The sequence below is a fragment of the Camelus bactrianus genome, chromosome 13, assembly GCF_048773025.1.
Source record: "Camelus bactrianus isolate YW-2024 breed Bactrian camel chromosome 13, ASM4877302v1, whole genome shotgun sequence".
NCBI lineage: Eukaryota > Metazoa > Chordata > Mammalia > Artiodactyla > Camelidae > Camelus > Camelus bactrianus.
This window is the reverse complement of record NC_133551.1, coordinates 78,558,892-78,573,678: the sequence shown is the minus strand read 5'-3', so window position 1 is coordinate 78,573,678 and position 14,787 is coordinate 78,558,892. Positions and strand designations below refer to the sequence as shown.

At 64.0% G+C, this 14,787-nt stretch overlaps 1 protein-coding gene across 2 annotated transcripts; it reads right to left on the bottom strand.

The window, feature by feature from the left end:
* Positions 1–117: 117 nt before the first annotated feature.
* Positions 118–4,746, bottom strand: PEX10 (peroxisomal biogenesis factor 10). 2 transcript variants are annotated; one of them, XM_074377657.1, is made up of 6 exons: positions 4,547–4,746; positions 3,546–3,626; positions 2,694–3,100; positions 1,520–1,695; positions 1,282–1,417; positions 118–398 (listed from the first exon to the last, which is right to left on the bottom strand). In XM_074377657.1, the coding sequence occupies exons 1-6, from the start codon at positions 4,656–4,658 to the stop codon at positions 330–332; spliced, it is 981 nt and encodes a 326-aa protein (XP_074233758.1). In that variant the 5' UTR covers positions 4,659–4,746; the 3' UTR covers positions 118–329. The 2 variants fall into 2 exon arrangements, with proteins under 2 accessions (XP_074233758.1, XP_010955940.2); XM_010957638.3 differs by lacking the exon at positions 4,547–4,746 and having other exon boundaries at positions 3,546–4,540.
* Between the last annotated feature and the right edge of the window lie 10,041 nt (positions 4,747–14,787).

Sequence of the window (14,787 nt, the reverse complement as noted above, 5' to 3'; positions counted from 1 at the left end):
GCAGACTACTGGTTCTCTGCTCCTGGTCGGCGCTGGCCGCGCGGCCATGCCTCACCATGTGGCTGGTGTTGGACCTTCCCGTGTCAGTGGGCGGTCGGGGGGAGGGAAGTTCTGGAGGAGTGCTGTGGGGTGCGGGGAGGGCTGACAGCGCTGAAGGCTCAACCGTGCACGGCCAGGTCCAGTGCTCTCCTGAGCTGCTGCCACAGCGTCTTTCGTGACAGAGTAACAAACGGGGATGTCATGGTTTCTGTGCAAGTGAAGTTGACCTTGAGAATAAGTTCTTCCCCTGCCGTCGGAAAGCCTCCTGGGCTCCTCCACCCTCCGTCGGGTCAGCGGTAGTGCCGCAGGTAGACGAGCTTCTGCGGAAGGAACCTCTCCCTGCAGAGGGGACACTCCGTCTGCGGGGGAGGAGGAGGGTCACAGGCTGGACCAGGACAGCCCCCAGCTCCCCGCCGGCATTCCCAGTAACACATGGGATGTACCCACGTCTCCTCTCTATAGGTGAAGGGAAAAAGTGTTTTCTGAGGCTGCAGACCTGAGGCCTTAACCCTGGGCAGTCAGGCGCAGAGCAGGGACAGTGCCTGGCTGAGATGACCAGCCAGTCCACAAGGTGACTCGGGACGGGTGAGGACACTTGGCCACGGAACGACTGTGGCTGTCCCAAGCTTCCTGGGAGTGCGTGCCTGTGTCGGTGGTCCCATCTCACGACGCCAGCGGTTCTACCCCTCAGGACTGGGTCCCTCTCGCCCCTGGAAGTCAGCCCTATGCCTGCCAGGCACTCCACGTGGGGCCAGCACTTCAGGGAGGCAGCGCTTGTGCCCCTAGGAGACTCCCACAGAGCAACTGGGACCCCGAGCCCCAGAGGCTGAGGAAAGCTCCCGGGCAGCACGTGGACGGAGCGGGGCATTGTACACTAGGTGGGCGCAGCCTTGGCCCTCACGAAGGGGCTGGGTGGAGGTGTGGGGGGGGGCCAGGAAAAGGCCTCCTCCCTAGAGTCAGCGCACAAGAGGGGCACAGGCTCCTCCACTCTGGCCACCTGGCTCGGTGGACCCCACGCCCTGAGCTCTCAACGCTGAGCAGCTGGCTCTCACCCTGAGGGCAGGGGTGGCCGGAGCCTTTCAGGAGCGGGGCCACCCCAGACTCCAGGTGTGGCCCCATGAGCAGTTCAGCAGGGCCTTTAGAGACGCGCCGCCCCTCCAGCCCACACAGGAGCTTTGAGGGGCAGGCTCCGAGTCCTCTGCACCCTGGGTGGTCTGCACGCCTGGGCTCTGGGCCACCCACCTTGGTGTCGCACCACTGCATGATGCATTCCCAGCAGAACAGGTGGCCACAGGGGGTGGCTGTTGAGTGCCTGCGCTCCTCCAAGCACAGGGTGCACAGGGAGTTTCTGGAAACCACTCTCTCTTCTACGTGGCTCCTGGTGGGAGAAGGGGCAACAGGACAGAACTGAGCCTCCGAGTCCTTCCCTGAGCCTGACGGCCACAAGGCTGAGCCCCCCCTTGGCGCCGCCCCCACGCACCTGCGCTGAGACAGGCTGCAGTGTGGCTTCCACTCCCGCCGGGCGCGCTGCCTCTGCCGGAAGCCGTAGAGCTGCAGGCCCACGGACAGCGCCAGGTGTAGCAGGGATACGAGCCCCAGCAGCCTGTAGCTGGCGCGAGCCCTCGGGTCCTCTGCAGGCAGGCGGCGGACGCGGAGCTGTCAGGGCCCCGGACAGATGGTCACACGATCAGTTGGCACAAGGCACCAAGCAGCCAGGGGGCCAGGCCTCCCCTGGTGAGTGAAACCAAAGCCTGTCCTTCAGTGCCAGGGGACAGTGAGCCCTGGGCCTCTGGCTGAGTTGGGGGCAGGAACGCCTTGCAAGCTCTAAGCACTGAATGGTGGCCAGGGCGCTGCCAGACAGCTCAGGGCCCTGTTCCCGGTGGGAGCCAAGCACTGAGTGAGGAAGACAGCCACAAAGCTTGGAGTCTGCAGGTGAGGACTTCTGGGAGTTGGGGGGCCGGCCAGGGGCCTGGGCCTCAGAGAGAGAGGCTGGCAGAGAAGGCTGCGGAGGAGAGCAGACCCTGCCCCAGGCCCGCAACTCCCAGCCACACCCATGAAGGGGAAGTAGCTTGCTTTCTACTTCCGTTTCCATTCTCTCAGCTGGGAATGGAGACAGTTGAGTCAGCCAGACGGGCCAGAGCTGGAGCCCAGAGGCAGGGCCCTGGGTGCCCATGTAGGCAGAGCCCTGGGGCAGCCCCCATGCCCTGACTGGGTGGAGCCCCCATGTCTCCAGGCTCCTTTGCGGCAGCAGCAGCTCAGCAAACACTAAACACTGAGCGAGGGCGGTGAGGCTGGGCTGGGCTGAGCAGAGGGAGGTGCAGGTGCCTGGGCGGCGCTACCAAGAGAGGCCTGGAGGGGGTGGGGGTAGAGAGCCTGGAGACCCTCGGGGAGGCAGGGGGCCTGAGGCAAACCCTTCTGGGTGAATCTGGAAGCAAGGGCATCACTGAGACCCAAGAGGGGAGGCGGTGTGCCAGCCGTCCATCGAGGTTGCGGGGGGAGACGGTGGTGGGAGGAGACTAGCAGGGTGCTGCAGGAACAGGTCCCCACGCGGTCACCGCAGGGTCACCACCAGGGTGACATCCCTACACCTGGCCTCCCGCCCTCCATGCAGACAAGCCAGAGCTGAGTAGGTCCAGGTGACCCCTGCGACTTACGTAGGTGATGCCTGTGAATCTCTTGGCCATGTGGTAGAAGGCACCATGGATGTAGAACCAGGCGACGTGGAGCCGCTGGAGGCACCCAAGGCCCTGCCTGAGTAGGGACGCAGCCCGCAGGAGCGCTCGCTGCTGCTGCTCCGTCAGGGCGGTGACGTGCTGGTGCAGCCAGCGCCGTGCCCCCCATGGGCTGCGCACACTGGGTGCCAAGCTGCCCTGCAAGGGCCGCGTGCCATCACTGTCGGCCTGCAGCTCATGCTCCAGGTGGAGCAGGGCCTTGTCCAGCAGGTACGGCAGGACGGTGTGCAGCGCAACCAGGACCCCGCGGCGCAGCCTGGAGGGCACCCGGCTCTGGGACGGGTCCACCTGGACGATGCCCACGTACTCCTCCCCGAGGGTCTGATAGCCTGTGGTGGTGGGGGGGCCCCACGTGAGAGACAGGCAGGGACCTGCCAGCAATTTCCTCCTCTCTACTGGATCCCTACCTTTCCTCTAAAGGATGACACTCCACCAGGGGCCCCGCTGCCCATGCCCTGTGACACGGCTCGGTGCTGAGACCCCTCTCAGGCTATGGGTTCAGCCAGAGAAACGGTCCTAATGGCATCCTGGGCAAAGTATCCAGGGACACAAAAAGAATGAAGGGGACACAGACAAGACAGGAACTCAGAGCTTTCAGAGGCCCGGCCAGGGCTCAGGGCCTGGGAAGGGGCTCAGGGGCCCCTCCTTCCCTGAGGCTGCATCCAGGCCAGTCTAGGGACACTGGGAAGCACTGCAGAAGACCCTCACTCTGCTGGCAGCCCCTCCCCTGTCCTCTGGGCCCCTCAGTCCCAGGGTCCCACCAGGGGCTGCAACCTGCAAGTGTGGTGAGACCAAAGTAGGCGACATCTGACAGCAGCTCAATCTCTTTCCTCCACTCCAGCCACTTCTTTGCACCTGAGCAGAGAAACAGCATTATTCCTGACAGGGTGGCGGTGAGGCTCGTGCAGTGGTAAGAATTAGGAACGACCCTCCCTCGTGCTTCCAAGGCCCAGCCCAGACATCCCTGCACGAGGCGGAGACTCCTCTTCTCTCTCCCCTGGCCACCCATGCTGTCCACTCTGCTCCATCTCCATCTGCCTCGCCCGGGCCACTGAGAGTGTCCTGAGACCTGCCCACCTGCAGCCACCCCCGCTCCAGGACCCACCAGGGTAGCCGTTCTAGAGACCAGAAAGGCCACAGAGACAGTGTAGTCCAGTGACCAGAAGCACGAGACCACCCATCAGCACAAATCCCAGCCCCACACTGCTGGTTATGACCTCAAGCAAGTTACAAGGTATCTCTGGAGTCCCCATTTCCCTGTGTGTAGGAGGAGAACTACAAGTCCTACTCGCAGCGATGTTCTGAGAAAATGCGTTAACGGCCCAAAGCACGGAGAACAGCGTCTGGCACAGAGTGTAAGTCAGAGTGTCGGCAGAACAATACACAGGCCATTTACTCTGGTCGTTGTCCCTCTCCTGCTCAGAGCCTGCTGACGGCCACTATGCCCCGAATTTCTGGTCGCTCCGAACAGGAGCCCGGCTGTGGTCCGGAATCTGCCCCACGCTCCTGCCTCTCCGCTGGGCTCCACCGCCGCAGCTCCAATGAAGTTCCCTCGTGTCCCCAGCGCCGTGGACTCTTTCACACCTGGTGCATGGCCCCAACCCGCGCCCCCGGCAGCCGGGGGGCAAAGCCCGGAGCGCTCGGCTTCTTCCTGATTCAGCTCAGGCCTCGGCGGGGCGGCCGCGCTGAGCCGGCGGGTCTGGGGCTCGTCCGCCCGCCTCGCGCCCCAGGCCGGCGCCCAGGACCCCCCGCACGGCCCCCGGGGCGGGCCTCACCCGCCAGGCTGTGCAGGGCGCCGCCCGCCGCGCTCCGCAGCCCGCCGCGGTAGTAGTCATCCTTCTGCGCCGCGCGAACCACCTCCGGGGGGCTGGCGGCCGCGGGGACCATGGCGCCAGGGTCCAGGACGGCCGCACCCACGGGAAGGCGCCTGATGTAGGAGCCGGGCTTGGCGTGCGGCGCGGACCTCGTGCGTCACGGCGCGCACCTCGTGCGTCACGGCGCGCGGGGCGGGGCCGGGGCCGGGGCCGGGAAGGCGGGGCGGGGCCGGGAGGGCGGGGCGGGGCCGGGAGGGCGGGCGGGGGCGGGGCCTGGGGCCGGACTGAGTTGGGCCCGCGCTGTCTCGCGCGAGACCGTGTTAAATGGGGTCCGTGCAGAGATCCGTGCGGGCTGACGCGGCCTTGAGGGGCAAGCGCAGAGCGGGAAGGGGAGAGTGCACGCGGGGTGGCGCGGGATGGCGAGCGGCTCCTGGGATAGCCCCCAAGTCCTGAGAGGGACGTCAGAGCCAGAGGAGGTGCCGATCCCCCGTTGCGGGATGCTCGCTCGCCCCCTGCGGCCGGAAGTCAAAAGGGGGCCCCCTTGGTGGGGCGCTGGCACCCCCTGCAGGCCCATGGAAGGTGCTCTGGGGCCCGGGACAGAACGAGGAGTGCAGATTTTGGAACCTGGGTATTTACACTGGTGACCGCTCAGGCCCTACAAGTGCAGACCCCTGACCCCTCCCAGCTTCTCTGCTCAGGGGATGGACAGAGAGAGGTCTGGGAGGCCACACACTGTAGGGGACAGAGCTAGGAGAGCCGGGCGCCCAGGCACAGGCCACAGCTGGACTAGAGCTTTGGGGAAGGTCCCTGAGAGGGTCCTGGGGGAGGGCAGTGGGAGGAGGCATTGGACGTGTCCTGAGGGCTCAGGGCCTGGAGCAGATTATAGTATCTGCATCTGTGCCCCATTGGGTAGGGGGCACCCCCAGACTGACCAGAGGGATCCCAGCCTAGGAGAAGGGCCCTTTCCAGGGGCACTAAGGGAGCCATGAGACTAGGCAAGAGAGAAAGAAGCCAGGTGAGCTGGGGGGGGGGGGTGGGCAGCCTCTGAGGCCCCACTGACCCTGGTGGGAGGGCCTGGTTGAGACAGGCTGCAGCTCTTGGCCTCACTTCTGCTCTCACAGCTCTGTGACACGGAGCCAGGCCCTGGGGACAGGCTCCGAGTTCCTCGGGGCTCCACCAGCTGTGGGCAGGCCCCTCTTGGAGGGACAGGGCAGGACCTGGGTGGTCCCCCAGCCCCTCCTGCTGCTGAAGCCCCTGTGCCCCTTTGGAGTGCACCCCTGACTGTGTACCCCGTTTTCTGGATGCAGAGGCCACCCACTGCTTTGGTTTTCGGCCTGGGGTGGACCCTTGGGTGAGGGCAGGTGGAGACAGGCCTTCACCAGCTTCTGGCCAGCTCTCATGTAACAGGCTGAAACGCAGACGCCTTCCTGGCCCGGGAGGTGCCCTGGCCTGTGCCCACCGGCACCAGGTCGGATCTGGAGGCGGTTTGGCCCCTTCCTTGGGGTCGCCGGCTGGCACCTTCAAGAAGCCACTGTCCCCCACTAGCAGGTCCCAGCTCCTTGTCCAGGATTTCATTTTCCGGCCTTTCTTCTCACCAGCACAGCTTCGCAGCGCAGGGCAAGGCCAGAAACAGTGTTAACAAGTTGTTTTGGGGATATGGGGCCTGGGGTCCAGCCGGGTTCAGATCCACCCAGTCTCCTGCCCTCTGCGGTGGGGCTGGTTGTTAGCGGTGGTCACTAGTGCCCCAGATCGTGTGCTAAGATGACTCGAGTTTGGGAGGGGGGGGTCACATTCCAGAACAGCCAGCAGGTGGCCCCATCGGCCCATCCGCTCCACCAGGTTAGCCGTAGAATTTTAGGGGATCAGTGAGTGAGTTTCACCCCAAAGAGAGAATCTGGATCAGAACCAAAGACCGGAGCGCCGGCTCGCTGGGCCTCCGCGTGGAGACGGTGACTCGGCCGAGGTGGGGACAGGGCTGGCTTCCAGAGGGAAGTCCTCGCCTGATGACGAAAGGCAGCTCTCCGTACCCCTGGGCAACCAGGCAGCCCGGAGCCCTGTGAGAGGCTGCGTTCTTGGGCCTGGGACTCTGGGGTGGGCCAGAGGGCCGGGGGCTCTTGCTGGAGGCCTCACTGCATGGCTTCTGACCGCAGTGGCCCCTGAGGCAGGACGGTGGGCGAAGGGCCAGGTGGTCTTCAGGGAAGGCGGCCCCAGTGGGGCAGAGGTATCTGACCAGAGTCCAGCCCCAGGTGAGGCCCTGACATCCAACACTGTGCCTGCAGTGAGGGCTTGCTCTGTTTTTATTTTAATTTTTTAAACAGGGTATTGAATCCAGGACCTTGTGCGTGTTAAGCATGTGCTCTACCTCTTGCCTGCTGCCCCCTCCCTCCAGTAGCAGCTGAGCCCGAGCCCGCTGTGACCGCAGCTGTAAATCCTCTACCTGGTGGAGCTCTCACTCTGTCCGGCAGAACCCCCGGCCTCAGTTCTCTGGTCTGCGCAATGGGGTTGCCAACGTAACGAGCTGGCATTTATTAAGAACCAGTGCACGAATCCACAGAAGCAGGCTTGGAGGGGGGGGATCTGGGTCCGGACGCCGCCTGGCTGGTGCAGATGCCGCCCTGTCAGTGGGAGTGCGGTTCTCAGTCCTGTCCCCACTGAATTCAGTCCTCCAGTTGTCAGATTGTCCCTCCTCCAGGTCACTTGCTCTGGCCCCTCACTGAACCTGGCTAGGTGGAGGGGTGGCTCTGCTGCCCACCTCACTCTCCTGGATTCGCCACTCGTCTCCCACCCTCCCCAGCTCCACCCGGCACCTGGTGGGCAAGCCAGGGGCCAGCTGGTCTGTGTCCCTCGGCCGCGAGGCCTGCTTCACCCGACACAGCCTTCCTGCCTGGGCGGCTGCGGTGCTGTCAAGCCTGGCCCACGTAGGCACTCGGGAACTCCTATCAGGAGAAGGAAGGAAGGAGGAACCGGCCCCGGAGTCTAGCTGAGGTGGTCTCACTCACCCCCCAAATCTCCAGGGCTTGGGGTCCCCCCAGGCTGTCTGGACACTGGGCTGGATGCACCCCTGCCCTGAGACTGGGGGTGGGGTGCTCCCAGGCAGAGCCTTCCCTGGACCCCCTGGATTCCTGGGCCCATCCTAGAAGGAGCGAGTGCTTCTCATTGGCTGAGGGGACAGTGAGGCTGAGATGCCAACCTGGGGGTGGGGGGCGGGGCTGGGGGTGGGGGTGGCTAGAGAGAGCTGCGTGTACACCTTGGTGCCTGGCCAGGATCCCTGACTGGACAGGCGCCTTAGGGGCGTGCAGCAGAGGTGGGCACTGCTGCCCTTTGTGGGGGGAACCACCTTGTCCGAGGTGGGGTGGGGTGTGAACTGAGCAGCCATAGTTCTGGCCCCAGGCGTGGGGCTGGCATGGCCCGTTTCTCCCCTTCCCTGTGGTGGGAGCCTGGGCAGGTGGAAGGACTGGGGAAGAGCCTGCGCCCTGACCACTGACCACTGACTGTTGGGGCGCAGCCCTCACTGGGACAAACCCAGAGAACCTGGTGGCGGTGGCTGGGAAGCCCGGGAGCACCCCTCACCCCACCAGGCAGCGGATCTGGGCCCTGGAGGTGTGTGGGGTCGGGGTGCAGTGGGCACAGGGTGGGCTGGGTGAGGGCTGCCAGGGGTGGGAGGTGAGTCACGGCTGTAGGTGGAAGGCACCCCAGAACCGAGCTGGGACTCCCACCGGCCCCTGGGGCAGAGGCCTCCCAGCCGAGGGGTGGGGGACCTCATGCTGCAGGACTCACAGCAGTGCCCTGCCAGGGGCTTGCCAGGTGAGGTTGGGACGGGGCTGCCTGGGGCTTGGGCTGGTCTGGGAAGTGATGTCAGGATTCCAGGGCTCAGGTGGCTGGCCAGGGACTCTGCCTGTGGCCAGGGCCAGTGTGTCCCTGTGTTGGCCTGGGACAGGAAGGCACGATTCCTCGCCATACAGCGTGTCTGGCAGGAGCAGAGCTGGTCTGGGGCTCCGGGGCTCTGGTCCACTGCCAGGGCTTCCAGGGAGCCAGACAGGAACCTGGAGCCTGGGGGGCTGAGGAGGGAAGAGGGTACCATCCAAGTGGTGGAGCTAGGAATCAAAACTCAGAGAGGCTATGTCTGGTCCAAAGCATGTGCAGGCACAGGGTGAGTCTCACGTCTGTTGGGTCCCACATCTGTATCCTAATGCCTTTGCCTGCTGCTGGAGGTAGGGGAGGGGCCCCACGTGAGTGCAGCCATCATCCAAGTCTGAGCTGGTTGGTGACTAAGGCCTGGACACTATTGGCCCAAGGAAGAGGCAGTCTGGGAGGGCTTCCTGGAGGAGGAAGTTTTGTACTGACAGGAGAGGCAGGGCTCCATCCAGACAAGAGGCCATCCCCCAGCCTCCCTTAGGGCTGGAGGTGGAGGGGTACAAGCCAGGGCCTTGCAGGGTGGGGCATCCAGAAAACTGAGGACCCTTGAGCACCAAGGGGGGCCAGAGATGGAGGTCTGAGCAAGGACACTGGCTGGGCAGGGGTGTTGACAGTGACTGGCACAGGTCAGCCACATGCTCCCGTCACTGCAGCTCAAGGAGTGGCATCCATTCCAGCACCAGTGTGTGGATGGGCACAGGGAGGTCAGGCCCTGACCTGGGGGCTCATTGTGGAAGGAGCTGTGGGGATTGTGGCCAGCGTGGGAGGGGCGTGTGCTGGAGGCTCCTTGGAGAGACCCTCCCACAGTGCCACTGTCCCCATCACAGCATCCTCCTGATGGGGACAAGGAGAGGGACAGGGACTGCCGTCTCTGTGCTGCAGATGTGATCTTGAGTAGGTGCTTCCTTGCCCTGTGCCTCAGTTTCCTCCTGGGCCGTGGCAGCCCCGTGTGTGCAGTGCGCCAGCCTGAGGCTCGCTGTGGCTCCCCTTCAGGGTGGGTCCCTGGGGGCTGAGCGGCTCAGGGTTTGCTGGGAGGAGGGAGCAGCGGTGGTAAAGATCTCAGAGAGCAGTGCAGGGACTTGTAAGCGTTTGGCAGGAAAAGTGCTTTGTTTGTGCACTCAGGTGACGATGATGGGAGCTCCTGGGGGTCTGGGTGGAGCTGAGGGGGTGGCCCTGGCTGGGAGGCACCTCAGGTGAAGGTGGAACTTGGAGTAGGGAGGACTTTGGAAGTCGTCTCCTCTTACTGTCCCTGCTGATCTGGTGCTGCAGGGTGCCCTCCTGTGCCATCTTGGCCCTGGGGACAAAGGCTGGGGGCAATGCCTCCTGGTCAGCACAGCCGTGTCCCTGGGCTGGTCCGCAGGGGTGAGCCGCAGAGGCGAGCGTGTGTGCAGTCCCTCCCAGGACCATCAGACAGGTGGGGGAGCTTCTTCCCCAGCTCCACCGTTGGAAGAGGCACAGGGGGTCGGCAGGCCAGTGGGCTTGTCCTCCTTCACTGGGACCTTGGATTCTGGGAGGGGCCAGGGGTCAGGCATTTGCTGCCCAGGTCTGGAGACTGGGGGAGGGTGGGTGGGGTCCGAGCCTCCAGCCCTGTCCCCGATTGGTCTGGAAGCAGGGTGGGCAGTGCTGGCAGCCGCCGAAGGGTGGGCCGGTCATCCTCGGGGTGGGGAGGTGGATGACCATGGCTGCCCATGGCCTCAGGCGGGGCATGTCCTGCCTGGAGTTGGTGGCCCGCTGATATTTTGGTTTGTTACAACTGCTCCTGTGCACGCAGCCTCATCGGGGCCATCCCCTCCCCTGGCCGGGAGCGCCCTCCCCTCAGGCCGGGAGCGCCCTCCCCTCAGCCCCTAGTCACTCCCAGCTCTGCCTGCCCAGGGCCTGTGCCGGCTCCTTGGGGTCACTGGCTCCCAGCCCAGCCCCCACTCTCCCGCTTCACAGTCGGAGGAGGGCCCCCTCTGCTGGCCCCGGCGCCCCTCACCGTGGCAGTCCCCTCCCTGCCCAGGGCCGCCTGTGTGTGACCTCAATGCCCCCTGCCCTTCACTGGTGGCTCTGAAGACCACGCCCCCCTCCTAGCCCCCCCGCCCGCTGTGCCGCCGCAGACCCACGCCTCTCAAAGGGGCCGCTCCCCCCAGGTGCCCTCCTCCAGCCTCTCCAACCCGCAGGAAGGACTCTCGTTGGGGTCCCAGCTGCCCCTCAGCCTGTGGTCCTCCGGGAAGGGGTCTGCAACGGCCACCCCAGGGTGGGGCTGGTCCTGGGTGTCTGTCCCCTTTGTCTGCTGTTGAGTTTCCCGCTGAGGTTGAAGACAGAGCAAACGTCCAGGAGAAAACAGAGGGCTGCATGGGCACTGGACTCTCTGCATGCGAGTGACCGACGCGGCTGGAGGCTGGCCGGCCCTGGGGCGCAGCTGTTGGCAGACAGAGGGGGGCCTCTGATTGTTGGTGGCTGATGCCCACCCAGCAGTGAGGTGTGGGTGCCACGGTGGTCCCCCACAGGGGGCATGGGGACAGTGAGGGAGAAACAGAGGAACAGAGGAACAGGGTCAGGTGCCAGCCATGGAGGCGACAGAGCTGAGAAGTGCCTTGTCTCAGCTCCCCTGGGGAACCCTTAGAGGTGGGCTGCGAGTTTTGTCTAAGGATGCTGGACTGGGACCTGGGACTCTAAGCCAGCCCTGGGCCCCAGGGACCAGACAGTTCCTTCCAGCCACAGGGCCTTTACACATGCTGCCCCTTCTGCCTGAAGTGCCCCCTCCCACAGACGGCCCCTGCTCACAGCAGCAGCCTGAGCTCAGCTGGGCCCTCTTACCCACCAAAGACTCAGGGTTCCTTTCGGGGCTGCAGGGGGCTGGTGTCCGACAGAGGTGTTCCAGGCAGGGCCTGTGCTGTCCTTCCTCCGGCCCCTTCCTCTGACCCGTCTAACCCCCTGCACTGTGACGTGGAGGCTGAGCTCACCAGATGTTTCTAGTCCCCACCTCCTGTGGGGAGGCAGAGCATGGAGCTGCCAGCTGGACCCCGGTGACGCTCTGGGGTGGAGTGAGTGGGGCTCAGATCTGCCCGGAGAACGTGGGGTGGAACCCTGTGATTGCGGGCCGGCCCCTGTGAGATGTGCTCCTGGTTCGAGGGTGGACAAAGAGCCCCCACGGGCAGGGGTCCCGGGGCATGAAGACACGGAGGGGCCCCCCGCCAGGCCGGGCTCCTCCCGCCCTGGGCGGGCCCTGCGCCTGCGGTCTCTTGCGGGGAGGGCATTCTCTGCCCCTGCTCTTCAGATCAGGACACCGAGGCTCAGAGAGAGAGTTTCTGGGCTACACAGAGGCAGGCTTCCAAGCCAGCTCTGACCCGAGACGCCACTTCCACAGCAGTCCCTTCTGCAGGCCTTAGGCACACTCCCCGCCGCTCCTGACTGGCCGGAGCGCGGCTGACTGACTACGCTCACCCCCTCGGGCCCCCCGGGCCGTCATCTGACATTTACCACAGGAGAGCTTAGAGCTGGTCACTTAAGGGACAGGGGTGCATCTCACCAAAAATAACAAGCGACTCATTACATGTTAATATAAGTAACATTTTATGGAAAACACTATTTTTTCCCAGAATGGAAAATTCGGCAAGAAGTGTTCTACATTGTTGCGAGTCTCTGAAACGACTGGGTGGAGAAGGCAGCTGGGCGCGCCTGCCTGCTGGTGCACCCCGTCTGCGTGGTGGCGGGGAGGATGACGAGCAAGCCTGCCCTTCGGGCAACCGTGGATATGCTTTGATGCTTCATCAAAACTGGACCAATGAGAGCTTCTTTTTTGGGCGGGGGGTAGTTAAGCTTTTATTTATCTTTGGTGGAGGTACTGGGGATTGAACCCCGTACCCTGCGCATTTTAAGTGCACACTCCAACACTGAGCTATGCCCTCCCCCACCGGTAAGAGCTTCTTAAAGGGCATTGAAAAGTAGAACCAAAGCCACATCGATGGCCGTCAGGGACTCTGCTGCGGCAGCACCTTGGGTCTGGTTTTCACTTGGAAAGGTCTTCACCAGTGCGCAATTTTGGACCCACGTGTTTCGGTCATCCGGAGAACGGTGGTTTGCTGAGCTCAGTGGATTTCTCCAAATGTTGGCACATTTCATTATGTCACATTAACATCACCACTGCTCTCATGAGAAAAAGCCTTTCAGTCTTTGGAAGCTGTTGGTACCAAGCCAAACTCAGGTCCGCTGGCCCGCGCGCAGTCAAGCCAGACTCCTGACCCCGGTGCTGGTAAAGTAAAGGGCAGCGTTTACAGTAGGCGCCAAGCAAGGGGTCCCAGCAGCTGCTGCTTAAAAGACCCGAACTCCCCCAAGCCATTCAAGGAAAGGTTTTTAAAGACAGGGCGGGGGGGGGGGGGCGTGGTCAGCCGTGGACGTTCTTCTGATTGGCTGGTGGTGAGGTCATCGGAAGTCAACACCATCAGCCTTCTGGTTCCAACCAGTCTGGGGTCTGCGTGGGCAGCACACAGTTAACTTCTTCCCCCTGGTAGGTGTTTCAGTGTCTGCAAAACAGCTCAAAGGACCTGGCTCAGAATATTATCTGCAGCCCTAGAGGAGGAACTTGGGGTCCGGGACTTCGTTTAATGGCTAAACTGTTATGTTGTCTTGCTAGACTGTGTTCCTTTCTTTCTGCATTTTCTCACTTCTCCAATAAAACGTACTCTTTGGAACTTGGGGAAGTCCCAGGAGATTAAAGTTCTTCTACAGGCAAGAGGCTGGCGGGGGACGTGGGGTGAGGAAGTCTGTTCCAGGAAGGCCCCGGTGGGTCCTGCTCAGTTACACTGACAAACTCTCATGGTGGATACAAGTTCTCCCAGGTGCTAACGCTCATTAAACTACGACTTTTATCGCTGGCGACAGATCCTGTCACTGCATCATTAAGTGGCGGCCTTGCCTCGTCTGTTTCCGAGAGCACAGCCGGCATGCAAACGCACAGCTGTATGGCAGAGCCACGCTTTGTCTACCAGCTGTTCTTTTGGATGAAAAACAGAGTCCGGGGGCTGCACCTAGGGCCAGGGCAGGGCAGCAGCTTTGCCCCCGGAGCAGAGGGGCTGGGTCCCAGGTTGCACACCTGCCCAAGCCAAGTCATCCCCACTCTCGCCCCAGACCTGCCCCTCAACAGAAGCTCTTCTCTCCTGCCCTGGGGCGGGGGCTCTGCTCCCTGAGATGACCCCCTGGCCCGGACGTGTGGCCGAATCACCCGGTCACTCCCGCTCAGCCGCCGGGTCAGGGCTGCTGGGTTCACTGCTGCCGCACGCGGCCTGGCCGGCAGCCTCTGTGACTAGGCTCTGCCAGCAGGACCCGCTCCAGGGTGGGGAGCAGGTATGGCTCGGGGCGTAGGGAGCTCCTGGTGGAGCATCCGGCTCCAGACTCCCTGGCACGGGGTTGCCCTGACCTGCTTCTCCATCCTCGGATTCCTCCACCTTGGACCCCACTCCCAGCCTGCAGACTGTGCTCGGGGGTGGCAAGGGCACAGGGATGGGCCGGCTCTGGGTGAGGATGGTGTCAGCGGAGGCTTTGGGCAGTGAGGGGCCAACCCTCTGAGGACATGCCTCAGCAGCCTAGGGGGAGCAAGGGGGCGGTCGGGCAAGGCTGGGGTGGGGACCCGGCTGCCGGGCCATCCTCAGGGGCTCCTGCTAGCTGGGGTGACACCGGGGGGACTGGGCAGTGGGTCTGGAAAAGAGTGGGTATCAGGGGAGAGCTGGCCGGGTTGGTGGGGGCGTCTTGCCCTCTCTGGGCCAGCTTCTCCCTTCTGAGAGTGGGGTGTCTGTGGTGTAGGTGGCCCGCGGGGGGCTGCCCCACCCCGACACCCACGCCTCTGGAGGCTGGCACCTCCACCTCTGCCCGCTCCCCCAGGGGGTCTTCCCACACCAGGGGTGCCAGCAGAGGGTGTGGCGGCGCCATGTCCTGGGCGCTGACGCAGAAGGTAGGAGGCAGGAGGGGGAGGGCAGGGGGCAAGGGTGGGCGAGGTCCGCAGGGGTCCCTCTGGACCTCATGCTGCAAGCCAGCCACTCTGTCGGGCATGGCGAGGGGGCGCCTCAGGTATCCGGATGGACATAGTAGCCGGTCGTCTGGGCTGGGAAGCCGGCCCCCGCGGGACACCTGGACGCTCCCTGCAGGCCCCACCAGCGGGGGCGGTGGGGCACTACGGAATCCCAACGGCCAGCTGAATGCAGCCACTTCATCCCTGGGGTCTTTGGGGCCTGGGGGAGCTGGCGTTTGGTGGAGGCCGACCTCCTGGTCTGGGTGTGAGCATGGCACCCTGGGCACTCGAGCCTGGGCCG